General features: G+C 38.2%; 1 protein-coding gene across 1 annotated transcript in view; it reads left to right on the top strand.

Annotated features, from left to right (window-relative positions):
• DNAI4 (dynein axonemal intermediate chain 4) overlaps positions 1-14,445 on the top strand; it is an 80,988-nt gene that overhangs the window by 46,311 nt on the left and 20,232 nt on the right. Inside the window, exons 8-9 of the mRNA XM_090269574.1 lie at positions 2,357-2,551; positions 8,134-8,339. Of these exons, the coding sequence (XP_090125700.1) occupies positions 2,357-2,551; positions 8,134-8,339 (401 nt within the window). The remainder of the gene's footprint in view (positions 1-2,356; positions 2,552-8,133; positions 8,340-14,445) is intronic.

Below are 14,445 nucleotides of genomic sequence, written 5' to 3'. Positions count from 1 at the left end.
TGTTAGTTTTTTTTATTTCCCTGAGGCTCTGTTTATGTTTTTCAGACTCTTTTCTCTCTGTTTTTCGTATTAGTTATTGTTGCGTTGGTTGTGGTTTCGGACGCTGAAATAAATCCGGCAGGCAGGATGATTGGCCAGTAACGAACGGAGGGCTGTGGCTTGCTCAGACCATCAGCGGAGAGCGAGAAGCCTCATCCTCTTTTTATTAGGGAATAGAATAGGGTGTGACATTCCAGCCAACAACAGGAGAATTTTACAAGTGAAAGAATTCTTACAGTAGCATTAATATGTAAAATACGGCCAGGGTAACACCTGTTTTATCTAGCACCTGTCAAGGAAGTAAGGCAGATCCACTAATCCTCAAGGCCAGCTCCATATCAAGACTTCATTAACAAGGAAGCAGATGGAGTACACAACAGAACCTGTTTTACCCAGGATTCCATGACTCAGTGGCCTCGACAGCCTAAAGCCGAAGGCGGAGACGAGAGTTGCTCATCATCTCCTGAGTCACGGGATGCCACCTGGGTGGTGGGGCACAAGAATGCCCCTACCCAGAGATCTGTCTTCCTGCAACAAGTTATTTTCTCTTGCTTTCTCTTTAAGTTCATTGACTTTATTCTGCTCTCAAACCACCTACTGAATTTAAATTTTTTAGTTATTGTTTTCTTTAGTTCTAAAATTTTTATTTGATTCTTTTGTTGATTTACTAAGACTTTTTATTCCTTTTATGATACTTTCTGTTATTTTATTTGTCTCAAGTGTGCTTATAAATATTTATTAAAACATTTTTATGATGGCTGCTTTAAATTGTCAGAAAATTTAAACATCTATGTCATCATAATATTGGTGCCTAGTGATTGTACTTTTTTAAAATTTAAGGTGAGATTTTTTTGGTTCTTGGTATGATGAATGACACTTAATTGAAACCTGGAAATTCAGGGTATTATGTTATAAAGGGGGCATCTTCTTTAAACTTTTTTAGGCTTTATTTGACACTGTTTTGACAAGGGAAAAGGGAGTTCACTGCTTCATTGCTGTCAGCTGAGGTAGAAGTCCATGTTTTCTGCTTGGCCTCCAATGACATTAAGGGATGGGGTCTTCTCATTATTCCTGTGTGGAAGTGGGTGGGGATCTCTAGCTTCCATTGATACCTCCATGGTTGGGAGGGATAGGGAATCTCATTACAGTTCTACAAGAGGCCTCACTTGACACCACAGAGTGGGAGTTGGCCTCATTACCATTGAGCAGTGATGTAAGTTCTGATCTACCAGTCCAACTTGGACTATTCTAGTTGGGAGGAGGGTCACCTTGTAACTTCCAGATGGGTGTGAAAGTCCATGTTTCCTAGCTGGTCATTATGTTTGGTAGGCATAAAGGTCCTGGTTCCCCACTGAGCCTTTCCTGACGCGATGCCCACTGTACGGCTGGGAGGTAGGGATACTTTGTTACAGCCTGACACAGGTGGAAATCTAGGCTCCTCGCTTGGCCTTTAGGGCATGGGTGTTTTTTTCTGTGGTGTTTGTCTGGAGTAGAGTGGTTATAATATAAAGGTTTTCTTCTTGCAAGGCTGTCTTCTTCCTGGTCCTTTGGCTGGAGAGAGGAGGCTTTTTTATAAGGCTTTTCATTGTCTGCATCTATTTGTGTTTCCAAGTTGCTGACTTATTCAGCTCCATGTTTGGAATTATATGGCAATAAGAAAACCAGAGAGTTCACAACTGTGTCATTCCTTCGGTCCTGAGGACTCCAGTTGCTCTGCCTCCTTCTTCCAAAGACTTTCTTATGTTAAATATATAATTGACTTGGAAGATGTGGGGGAAAGTGTGGGTGGCCTAGAAGCTGGAGAAGACAAGGAAATGAATTCTCCTCTAGAGCCTCTGGAAAAGAACATAAATAACCTTATTGACTTCTTGGTTTTAGCCCAATGAGACTTGCATCCAGACCTCTAACTTACAGTACTCTAAGTTAGAAAATTTGCATGTTTTTAATCCACTAAGTTTTTCATACTTTATTATAACATCAATAAAAAACTAAAACAATTATATAATATTCCTATAAAGCAATAATCAGATCAGACCTTTTTCTGAAGACTGATTATCTTATTTTAATTGGAATAAAAATGTATAGAAATAAAAATGATCTTTTAAAAGACAGGACATTTCTGAATGGTTGATAATTTCAAAATGAGACAATATATGTATATCTTGCATGTGCTTGGTATATAAAAGATATTCAATAAATATTATTGAAGTTGTTGAGTATGGGAAGTAAACAAATAGTAATGAAAAATATTTAGAATGCATGAATCATTTAATATTATTTGGATTATTTTATCATTACATTATGTTTATATTTATAGATAGTGAAGCTAGTTCTATAATGGAAATAGAAAATGTAATACTGGCTAAAATGCATGATGATGAAGAGGACCACTCAGATGCAGTACTCAAATCTGAAAAGTTTCAGCAGGACTTATTTTTTATGGAACGAGTTCTAATGGAAAATATATTTCAGTCCAAGCTTGCAGCTTATCGGCAGCTTCCTATTTTAAAAGGTATTTAAAGAAATAATCACATTTGAACAAATTCAAATAATTAAAAAAATTAAGTGGTATTATTATTTCTAAATGTAATCTCAACTGGGTTATCACTTATGAGAATATATGTTTATATAGCTTTCAGCACTAAACAAATGAGTAACAGTAGAGTCCAGACTAGAGAGCCCACAGCAAGTTGGGGTCCTTCAGATTCAAAACTTCATAAGCATTTATCTATGGCTCCCTTGTCTTGACATTAAATTATTCTCTCATATTCAACCTTCCTTTTCAATTGGCTTTGATACTTCCCAGGTTCTGGCTTTCATTACCTCTCCTTAACTTTATTGCAGGGTCATTCTTCCTGTTCCCATTGCTACAAATCTCATCTCATGTGTTCTCAGAATATTTTGAAAGATTTTAGAGATGGTCTCATTCAACTTTCCAATATTTGAATGAAGAAAATAAAGGCTATAGAAACTTTCTAAGGTTACATAGTCTATAACAAGATCTTTTGATTTGATTCCAATTCTCTTTCCACTCTGCCATCGTGTCATGGTGATGTATCATAAACAGGTTTGAACATGGCATTTAACTGCTAAAAAACCTTCAGTACCTTCCCATTGCTTAGAATAAATTACACATGTGTTATACAAAGATCATTGCAATCTGGCCATGGACTACTTTATCTCATTGTATGATTTTGGAGATCCTAAAAGTTAACCGTATTAGACTTAAATGATAATTCCAAACAAAACCTAAACATTCCCACCTTACCTTTAGCTGGAATATGCTTGATGGTCCACCCTTGTACTTATCACATCTTTGCCTATTGTATTCCCATCTTTCATGCATGTATTAGGCCATACTGCTTCATGAAATCTTTCTTGATCCCTTAAGTCAAAATCAAACTTCTATATGCCTACATCAAAAAATTAGGCTACACCATATGGAATTTTCTAAAAAAACTAAAAATGGAACTGCCTTTAGCAACTAAAAATTGCTAAGATTATACCCAAAGAATCCTGAAACACCAATTCAAAAGAACCTATGCACCCCTATGTTCATAGCTGTGCTATTTACAATAGCTAAGTGCTGGAAACAATCTAAGTGCCCATCTGTAGATGAGTGAATCAAAAAACTGTGAAACATTTACACAATGGAATACTATACAGTAGGAAGAAAGAACTCCTACCATTTGCAACAACATGGATGGAACTGGAGAGAATTATGCTTAGCGAAATAAGCCAGGCAACGAAAGAAAAATACCATATGATATCACCTAATACAGGACACTAATGAACAACACAAACAATGAGCAAAATTGAATCAGAGACATGAAAACAAGGAACAGACTAACAGAGACCAGGGGTGGGGGGGAGCAGGGAGGTAAGTAGGGAAAGGGGCTAGTCAAGCAACTAGTATAAATGACTCATGGACATGGACAACAGCGTGGGGATTGACTGTGGGAGAAGGGGTGTGACAACTGTAATAGGAAAACAATAAATAAATCAAAATTTTAAAAAAACTTGGTTACAAAATAGTACGTGTGACACATGGTTGTAAACCTTTTGCTTACATACATTGAAGATTATTGAAAAACTATGTCCCTTCTTTAGTATTAGGTTGATATTTAACATTTTCATCATATGCATAAACTTTTAACCCTATATTTAAAGAGTTATAAGGTTGAAATTTATACTGTGCATTTTGACATTTTGAAAACCATTGATAGATCGCTTCTTTAAATGCATCTCAAAAATGGAAATGCCATAGAAAAAATTTTAATGAGATAAGATTTGCACACAATTCGTAGGCAGCCGTCCGTCTCGAGAGACGATGGTGTAGCTTCTTAAGAGTCTATCTGCACCGCCGAGAATGACTGTGCAGTCCGACTCAGGAGTGACACGGTATCAGTCTCCTCCCGTGTTGAATCGACATCTTGCGATGACGCTGAAGCTACAGAGCCTGGGCAGGGTAATATGGAGGGTCTGCTGTTGCCCATGCAGCAGACCCCCCTCTCTTCACAGCTGAAGGGTCCAAGGGAAAGACGGAGTCAATACAGCTTGGCTTCAGGTGCGCCGCAGGAGTTGCCGGTGTTGACTACAACGTCAAACCGCCTTAGGGACTCCGGCTCCGGATTTTCTGTCGGGGTTTACTCCCTTAGCCTTTCCCCTGAAGAGGTATGCCGCAAGGCAGCGGAGGTTTTTTGGAGTCAGAGTTTTCCTTCTCTGATGTGCCCTGACTGGAAGATCGAACCAGCAACACTTAGCTCGCAGGCCGACGCTCAATCCACTGAGCCAAACCAGCCAGAGACACAGGATAGGTAACAATCAACAATTAACATGATAACAATAAGAACATGGGAATTTATGGTCTCCCTCCAGTGCAGTGCCTGTGCTTTGAGGGGTTCGGGAAAAGGAAATTTGACATTCTCAAGGTATGTCATTGTAGATACAAAAAGACAATAGGCTCAATAAGGTTAAGATTGACTTTTCTCAGGGAAGGTTCTATCCTAAGGCATGACTGACTCCCATGACCTACTTTTAGGTAGAAAATTTTTAATTTCAGACCGTCCTGTGAGGTTACTCTAGGTCTCTGAGTTTGTAAGACCATCATCAGGCCTCCCCTGAGCTTGTCAGGTTTAGTGTGTGGTCCCTTTTGTCCACAGTCCCCCTTTTGGTCATAAATCAACCAAAGGACACATTGATGACCAACCTTCTGGTTGGATAACGAGGTCCTGTGGTGCCGGGAAGGCTCATTCCTAGAAAGTCTCAGTGTCAGCATTTGTCTTGCTGAACAATGGACCATTGGGTATAGGGCAAGACTGTAACCTTGGATGGAAGCCAAGGCCAAATTTTTCTTAAAACTGAAAATAAGTAAATGGGAGGCAGGCAGGTATTGGGGCCTTCATTAAGAAAAACACTCCAGATCATTTCTAACCTATAAGTTATCATGATCCAGGTTTTGTTGTCTGTCTCACTTTTTAATATTTTGCATCTAGTATAACATTTACTTATAATTTGAGGGCACACCATACACCTTTTCAGTTTTCACAATATGACCATGAGATGGGTTCCTATTTGCTATGGCACCTCTATTTCCCATTGGAAGAAATCAGGTACTGTTTTAAATCTGATTCTTGGTAGTTGTGCAACTGCAAGCTGTAATCTTAAGGGTTTAAAAATATATATATATATATATATATATATATATATATTTTTTTTTTTTTTTTTATTTTTTTTTTTTTTTTTTGAGAGAGAGGGGAAGGGAGGGAGAAAGAGAGGGAGAGAAATATCAACATGTTGTTGTCTCTCATGCAACCCAGGGGTTGTGGGCGGGTTGCACACAATTAAATAAAGATATTTTAATTGTATGTTTTAATACATTTTGAAAATATATAAGCCTGAGTAACTAATACCCTAATTGAAATGGAAAATATATCCATCAATCACAAAGTTCCCTTGTACTGTTTTCCAGTTAAACCTAACTCCCCACCCATAAGAGGCATTAATTTGGTTTCTCTCACCATAGATCAGCTGTTTTGGTATACCATCAAGTGTGTTCATATAGTAAGTATTCTTTGGTGATTGGCTTCTTTCACTCAACATGATGTTTTTGAGATCTATCTAGCTTGATGCATATATAAGTAGTTCACTTTTTCCCAACTACTGTTTCATTTTATGAATACACCATAATGATTTGTATATTCATTTATCTTTTGAAAGATAACTGGACTGTTTCCAGTTCTGAATATTATGGAAAAGCTGCTATGATCATTGTTGTATGCCTTCTTTGTGGATATATGCTTTCATTTCTCTTGGTAAATACCTAGAGATGGAATTATTGGGTCTTTGGGTAGATGTATGTTAATATCACTATACGGATTAGTTTGCATTTTTTAGAATTATATAGAAATTTAATTATACATCATACACTCTTTTATCTAGTTTCTTTTCATTCAGAAAAAATATTTTTAATCAGGTTGCATGGACTAATAGTTCATTTCTTTTATTGCTGACTATTCCATTGTGTGAATATCTCACAATGTGCTTATCCTTTTACCTGTTGATTGATATTTGTTTGCATTTGGGGGCCATTACAAATAAAGTTAGTATAAACATTTCTGTACAAGTCTTTGTATAGACATTTGCTTTCATTTCTCTTAGGTCAATACCTAAGTGTGGAATGAGTGGATTATATATTAGGCATAGTATATTTAACTATTCTTTTCTAATATATGCCTTCTAAGTACTGCATTAGCTGGATCTCATAAAATTTGGTTCTGTTGTGTTTTCATTTTATTTCTCCTATAGAGACTTAAAGCCCTTTACTAGAATTTCAGGGTTACTGGATACTGACTCTGAATTGGCACTAACTCCCGGAGACCTAAAACATCACTGTGGTCCACTGGTCAGAGAGTAAGGACATATAGAGTCAGGTGATCAATGAAGCTTTAGCTCAGGTCCATCTCACAGTGGTCCAGTGGGTCATTGAACCCATCCCATGGTTATTTCCCCTGTTCCAGAATGTGGACTTGGAAGAGAAATATTCAGCAAGTGACAGAATCTCTACATATGATTGGTGACCTGTAGAGTGAGGCCTATTATGGTAGGAAATGGCTAAGTGAAAACCACTAAAGCTGCCTCTACATATGAAAATAGTAAACCAAAGCAATACCACATTTCTGGAGGGATTTCAGAAATTAATGCCACTATCAAGGACTTGAAAGATGCAGGAGTGTTGATTCCCACCACATCTCCCATTCAACTCATATTCTTAGAGGCTTGCGTAGAAAACACGTGGATCTTGGAGAATAACAGTGGGGTTATTATAAATTTAGCCAGGTAATGACTCCAATTGCAGCTGCTATTCCAGCTGAGGTTTCTTTACCTAAGCAAATTAACACAGTCCTTGGTATTTGGTGAGTAGTTATTGATAGTGAATATCTTTTTTTTTCAATACCTGTTGATAAGCCACCAGAACTATTTACTTTTGGCTTGCCAGGCCAACAATACATCTTTACTGTCTTACACAGGAGTATATCTGTTCTTCAGATTTATGTCATAATTTAGTCTGCAGGGACCTTTCCCTTCAACAAGACATCACACTGGTAAATTATATTGATAGCATCATCCTGACTTACCCTAATGACCAAGAACTAAACTTGTTGGTAAGCCATTTGCATGTCAGTGTGAGAAATAAATCTTAAAAAATCTCAGGGGCCTTTTACCTCAGTTAAACTTCCAGTGATGTGGAGTATGTCAAGATACACTTTCTTCCAGCTCCTCTGAAAATCAAAAAAGAGGCATAATGCCTAATGGACGTCTTTGCATTTTGGAAGCAACATATTCCTCCTTTGAATGTGCTGTTCTGGCCCATTGGTTGAGTGATCTGAAAAGCTGCTAGCTTTGAGGGGGCTCCAGAACAACAGAAGATTCTGCAATAGGCCAGGCCACTGTTCATGGTACCTTGTCTCCATGTGATCCAGCAGATCCAATGGTTCTTATAGTGTCCATAGTAGATGGAGATGCTGTTTGGAGCCTTTGGCAGGCTCCAATAGGTATAGAAGGAAATAATCTTTCTATTTGATTTAATTTTAGAACCAGAACCTGAAGAGCCTGAAGACTTTTTAAAAAGTGAAAAACCCGAAGAGGTAGAAGAGATTAAGAAGGAAGAAGAAGAAGAAATCGAAATAAGTTCAGAACAATCAACAATACCAGCCAATTTGGAACGACTTTGGTCCTTTTCCTGTGACTTAACCAAAGGCCTTAATGTGAGCAGCCTTGCCTGGAATAAAACAAATCCAGTAAGTTATTGAATATTGTAACAATTCAGTCTCCAGCATTTAAGAGCCATTGTCAGGTTCTTGAACTCCTAGCTTTAAAATGCCTCTAAAGCAAGTTTATGTTTCAAAAAGGGGGAAATACAAATAGTTGTAAAAAAAATGTTTTTCTCCTTTAATATAAAAGCATTATTGTTATTTTAGGAGATGTATTTGGGACATGACATTCTCTGACTCTATATCATATATTGAGAAATGAACTAGAAGATAGTATATAATTGATTCATTTTAACATTTGCCAAGCTCATGTACCCAAATTTGTATACTCCTTAAATTAATCACATTCAGATTCTTAAAAAATGTTATCACTATTAATAATAGCAGGTACCTAAATAGTAATTACTATGTACCAGGCATATTGTAAGTATTTTACTTGTATTAACACAAAAGTTCTGTGAGTAGAGTTTGGTATTAATTTCCCCATTATGTTGATGAGAAAATTGAAGCACAGAAAGGATAAACAACTTGCCAAAAGTTATGCAATGTAAGTGCAACAGCTAGAGTTCAAACCCACACATCTGCCTCCAGGTCTCTTGCTCTTAACTACTACACTGCTAAAAATTATCTTGAGACAAATTAGATGAATCATCAAGCTGGGGAATGGAATGTTTGCTTGTTAAAAAGAGATGATTATAGAGTACTGAAACTTATTTTCTCCTGGGGTATATAAATTGCTTTTGAAGTCATGATTTTCAACTAGTTATTGCAAAATCCTTTTATGTAATGTCAATACCTTTTGAATAAATATTTAGTGTATTTTTTAAAGTAATCAAAATGAATTTATTTGTTTAAATTGTATTGCATATAAGAATTTGCTTTATTATTTTATATCTACATATTTAAAGATACTATGTGAAAATATGATAGCTGTTAAGGTTATTAAAAATGGAATGTCTATAATCGTTGTTGAAATTTAAATAGCATATCATTTAAATTATGTATATTATTTTTAATAAAATAAAATACTTTTTGAATGGATCAGTTTTTATAAAACTATACTTGAGAACATCTCATAGATAAGTGAGATTTAATAAATCAACAATAACTGTAATAAACACATATGAATCACATTTAGAAACTGAATATGCTAGCATTTCATCTTTTTATTTTCTTTTTATTGAATTTATTGAGGTGACATTGGTTAATAAAATTATGTAGTTTTCAAGTGTATAATCTGTAATACATCATCTGTATATTGTATTGTGTGTTCACCACCCAAAGTGAAGTCTCTTTCTATTACCATTATTCACCCTTTGCCCTCTTCTTCCTGCCCCTTATCTCCCACCTTTCATTCTGAAAATCAACATACTGTTGTCTGTGTTTATGAAGTTTTTTTGCTTTGTTTTTCTGCTTAATTCCTTCACACTTTTCACCCAGACCCTCAAACCTCCTCACTTGATAGCATCCAGTCTGTTCTCTGTATCTGAGTCTATTTATATTTTGTTTGTTAGTTTATTTTGTTCATTTGATTCCACATATATGTGAAATTATATGGTACTTGTTTTTCTCTGACTGGTTTATTTATTCCTAGGTATTTTATTTTTTTGTGATGCAATTGTAAATGGGATTGCTTTCTTAGTTTCCCTTTCTGATAGTTCATTATCAGTATATAAAAATGCTACTGATTTTTGGATATTTATTTTGTGTCCTGCTACTTTACTGAATTCATTTATCTGTTCTAGTAATTTTTTTGTGGAATCCTTAATGTTCTATATATGGTATCATGTCATCTGCAGATAATGACAGTTTTACGTCTTCCTGTACAATTTTGATGTCTTTTATTTCTTCTTGTTGTCTGATTAGTGTGGCTAGGACTTCCATCCAGTATCGTATCGGCAGCCGTCCGTCTCGAGAGACGATGGTGTAGCTTCTTAAGAGTTTATCTGCACCGCCGAGAATGGCTGTGCAGTCCGACTCGGGAGTGACATGGTATCTGTCTCCTCCCGTGTTGAATCGACATCTTGCGATGACGCTGGAGTGTCCTCTCCAGTGGAACTGAAGCTATAGAGCCTGGGCAGGGTGATATGGAGGGTCTGCTGTTGCCCATGCAGCAGACCCCCCCTCTCTTCGCAGCTGAAGGATCCAAGGGAAAGACGGAGTCAATACAGCTTGGCTTCAGGTGTGCCGCAGGAGTTGCCGGTATTGACTACAACGTCAAACCGCCTTAGGGACTCCGGCTCCGGATTTCCTGTCGGGGTTTACTCCCTTAGCCTTTCCCCTGAAGAGGTATGCCGCAAGGCAGCGGAGGTTTTTTTTTTTGGAATCAGAGTTTTCCTTCTCTGATGTGCCCTGACTGGAAGATCGAACCAGCGACACTTAGCTCGCAGGCCGACGCTCAATCCACTGAGCCAAACCAGCCAGGGGCTTTCCATCCAGTACTATGTTGAAAATAAGAGAAGTGAAAGCAGACATCCCTGTCTTGTACCTAATCTTAAGGGAAACGCTTGCTGTTTTTGCCAGTTGAGTATGATGTTGGCTGTGAGTTTGTCATATATGGCCTTTATCATGTTGAGGTATGTTTCCGCTATTCCAACTTTGCTGAGTGTTTTTATCATAACTGGATGGTGGATTTTATCTGATGCTTTTTCTGCATATATTGATGTGGTCATGTGTTTTTAATCCTTCATTTTGTTTATGTGGTGTATCACATTTATTGCTTTGGTGATAATGAACTTCTTTAGTTTTTTCTTGTCTGAGAAGCTCTTTATGAGCACTTGGCTTCTAAATGATATCTTTGCTGAGTGGAGCAATCTTGGCTGTAGGTCCCTGCTTTTCATGACTGAATATTTCTTGCCAGCCTCTTCTAGCCTGCAAAGTTTCTTTTGAGAAATCAGCTGACAGTTATATGGTGATGCCCCTGTAGGTAACTAATTGCTTTTCTCTTGCTGCTTTTTAAGATTCTCTCTTTATCTTTCACCTTTGACATTTTAATTATGGTGTGTCTTGAGTAGGCTTCTTTGCATTCTTCTTGTTTGGGATTTTCTGTACTTCCTGGGTTTGCATGTCTATTTCCTTCCCCAAGGAAGTTTTCTTTCATTATTTTGTTTCATTATTTTTTTCAAATAAGTCTTCGATTTCTTGCTCTTTCTCTTCTCCTGGGACACCTATGATTAGAATGTTAGTACATTTGAAGTTCTCCCAGAGGCTCTTTACCCTGTCCTTGTTTTTTTGGATTCATTTTTCTTCTTGTTGTTTTGATTGAATGTTTTTTTCTTCCTTATGTTTCAAATCATTGATTTGATTCTTAGCTTTATTCACTGTACGTGTTGTTTCCCTATAAATTGTTCTTTATTTCAATTAGTGTATCAATTATTTCTGATTGGATATTTTTTTTATGCTGCTGAGGTCCTCACTAAGTTCCTGAGCATCCTTATAAACAGTGTTTTGAACTCTGCATCTGATAGATTGCTTATCTCCATTTTGTTTAGTTTATTTTCTGAAGTTTTGATCTGTTCTCTCATTTGGGCCATGTATCTTTGTCTCCTTGTTTTGGCGGCCTCCCTCTGTTTGTTTCTGTGTATTAGGTAGAGCTTCTATGGCTACCTGCCTTGGCAACATGGGCTAACATAGTAGGTGTCCTGTAGGGTCCAGTGGCACAGCCTCCCCTATCACCCCATCTGGGTACTCAAGGTGTGCCCTCCTCTTGTAGTTGAGCCTTGGTTGCTGTTTGCAGGTTAATGGGAGGTATTTACCTAGGCCAATCAGTTGCAAGTATTGGCTATGACCACTGACCACCAATATCCACCCTCTGTGGAGGATCAGCTGTGCGGGGGCAGGGTGGTGGTGCTCTGACGTGATCTGTAGAAGTCCACGGGGTACGCAGGCACTGTGGTTTCCTGGGTGGTGTAGCCAAGATCAGCCTGTACCTGTATTTTGCCTGGAGTCACCCTTCCTGTACTATAGAGCAATCTGAGAAGGCTGCTACTTGTGCTGGGCTTATAGATTCCCAGGTGAAGCCGAGCTGTGAATCTAGCCTGGCTGCTGCTAGTGCCATGCCTGCAGCCACTTAGCAAGAGGTACTGGAAACTGGGGGTTCACTGAGACCAGCTGTTGCTTGTTTGAAATGATTTAGGAAGTTATGAAGCATGAGCCAAGACCAGCCACTCATATGGAAAAGCTACTGTTAATAGATGTGAGTTGGGTGGGAGGGAGCTTCAGGGGATCTCCAGGATGGGGCACACAGTGTTAGCCTGGTTGATGGAGTCTCAGATATGGCACCCACCTGCTGACTCTGGCTCTCCCTGTCTTTCTTCCTAGGAGAAAGCTGTCCCCTAGCTCTTGCCTTGATGCCAGTCACTTTGGTTTCTCCCTGTATGCCATTGATGTCTTTCAAGCTGCTACCCTGATGCTGGAGTTCAGAGGAAGTGAGTCTGAGTATGTTCACATGTGGGTTCTTTAAGAGGAACTCCTTTGGACTCCAGAAGCTTCTTCCACTGCCTTAATCCCTGCTGGTTTTTGCAGCCAGAAGTTATGGAGACTTATCTTCCTGGCACTTGTACCCTGGGCTGGGTGGCCTGGTTTGGGGCTGGGACTTCTTCCTCCTGAGATATCCCTCCTGAATTATTATTCACCACATGTGGACGTGGGACAAGCTTGTTACACATGTGTGCCCTTCCTACCAGTCTGGATGGATGTGGTTTCTTTAATTCTGTGGTTGTCAGACTTCCATTCAATTCTATTTTCGCAGGTTCTGAGTGATAGTTGTTCTATAATTTAGTTGTGTGAGCATGTGAGTCATATTTATGCCTCCTCTTGACCAGAAGTCATCTTTCTATTATTTATAACTATGCTCCTTTGTTTCTGAATGTTCTAAAAAAAATTCTTCTTAAAGCAGTCCCTTCAGCATTTTCTGTAATACTGGTTTGGTGGTAATGAACTCCTTTATCTTTTTCTTGTATGGAAAGCTCTTTATTTATCCTTTAACTTTAAATGGTAGCCTTACTGGTAAAGTAGGCTTGGTTGTATGTCCTTACTTTTCATCACTTTGAATATTTCATTCCAATCCCTTCTGGCCTGAAATGTTCCCTTTGAAAAAATCAGCTGACAGTCTTATGGAAGTTCCCTTGTAGGTAACTGTCTTTCTCTTGCTGCTTTTAAGATTCTCTCTTTGTCTTTAACTTTTGCCATTTTAATTATGATGTGTTTTGGTGTAGCCTCATTGGGTTTATCTTGTTTGGAACATTCTTTACTTCCTGGACTTGAGTATTTTTTCTTTACTTGGTTAGAGAAGTTTTCACTTATTAGTCTCTTCTTCCGGTACCCCCTATAATGCATATGTTGTACTTCATGTTGTCCCAGAGGTCCCTTAAGCTATCCTCATTTAAAATTTTTCTTTTTTTTTGCTGCTCTGATTGGGTATTTTCTATTACCTTGTCTTTTAAATCAATGATTTGATCTTTTGCTTCATTCAACCTACTATTTATTCCTTATAGTGTACTCTTTATTTCAGATATTTTATTCTTCATTTGTGAGTACTTCTTTTTCATGGTTTCTCTATCCTTTCTTATGCTTGCTATCTCTTTGTTTAAGTTGTCACTAAGTTCCTTGAGCATCTTATTACCATTTTTTAAACTCCATTTTATTTTATTTTTCTGGAGATTTCTCCTGTTCTTTCATTTGGGACATGTTTCTTTGTCTCCTTGACCGCCTAAGCTGGGTGCTTCAGAAATGTCCCTTCTGTGGGTTTATGTGAGCCCTCTTGTTGTAATTGAGGTCTTAATTGCTGTTCAAAGGAAAGTGAGGGGAATAGTCCCTAGCCTACAGCCACATAATTCAGTCACTGACATATTTTAAGTCTTCCCAGACTTTTGCTCCCTGGCTCAGACAACTGACTTCTCAGCAGGACATGAGCTCTGTAGCATAGGATAACAGGGAGATCAGAGGGTGGGGTTCATGCATTCTTCCAGACTGATGCTGTAACCTGGGGAGTGCTCTGCCCATGAATGATGGCACCTGCAGTGTGATAGAAGGACTGAGCACAAGGATCCTGATGGCTGTCCCCTCAGTCTCTCCTCATATGACTATAGTCTGGTCTGTTTTCCTCTGTCAAAGCCCAGGGTTAGTGGCTGTG

The sequence above is a fragment of the Furipterus horrens genome, unplaced genomic scaffold (genome assembly GCF_987537825.1).
Source record: "Furipterus horrens unplaced genomic scaffold, mFurHor1.1.pri manual_scaffold_3, whole genome shotgun sequence".
NCBI classification, from domain to species: Eukaryota; Metazoa; Chordata; class Mammalia; order Chiroptera; family Furipteridae; genus Furipterus; species Furipterus horrens.
The sequence above is the reverse complement of the archived record's forward strand: the minus strand, read 5'-3'. Positions and strand labels throughout refer to the sequence as shown.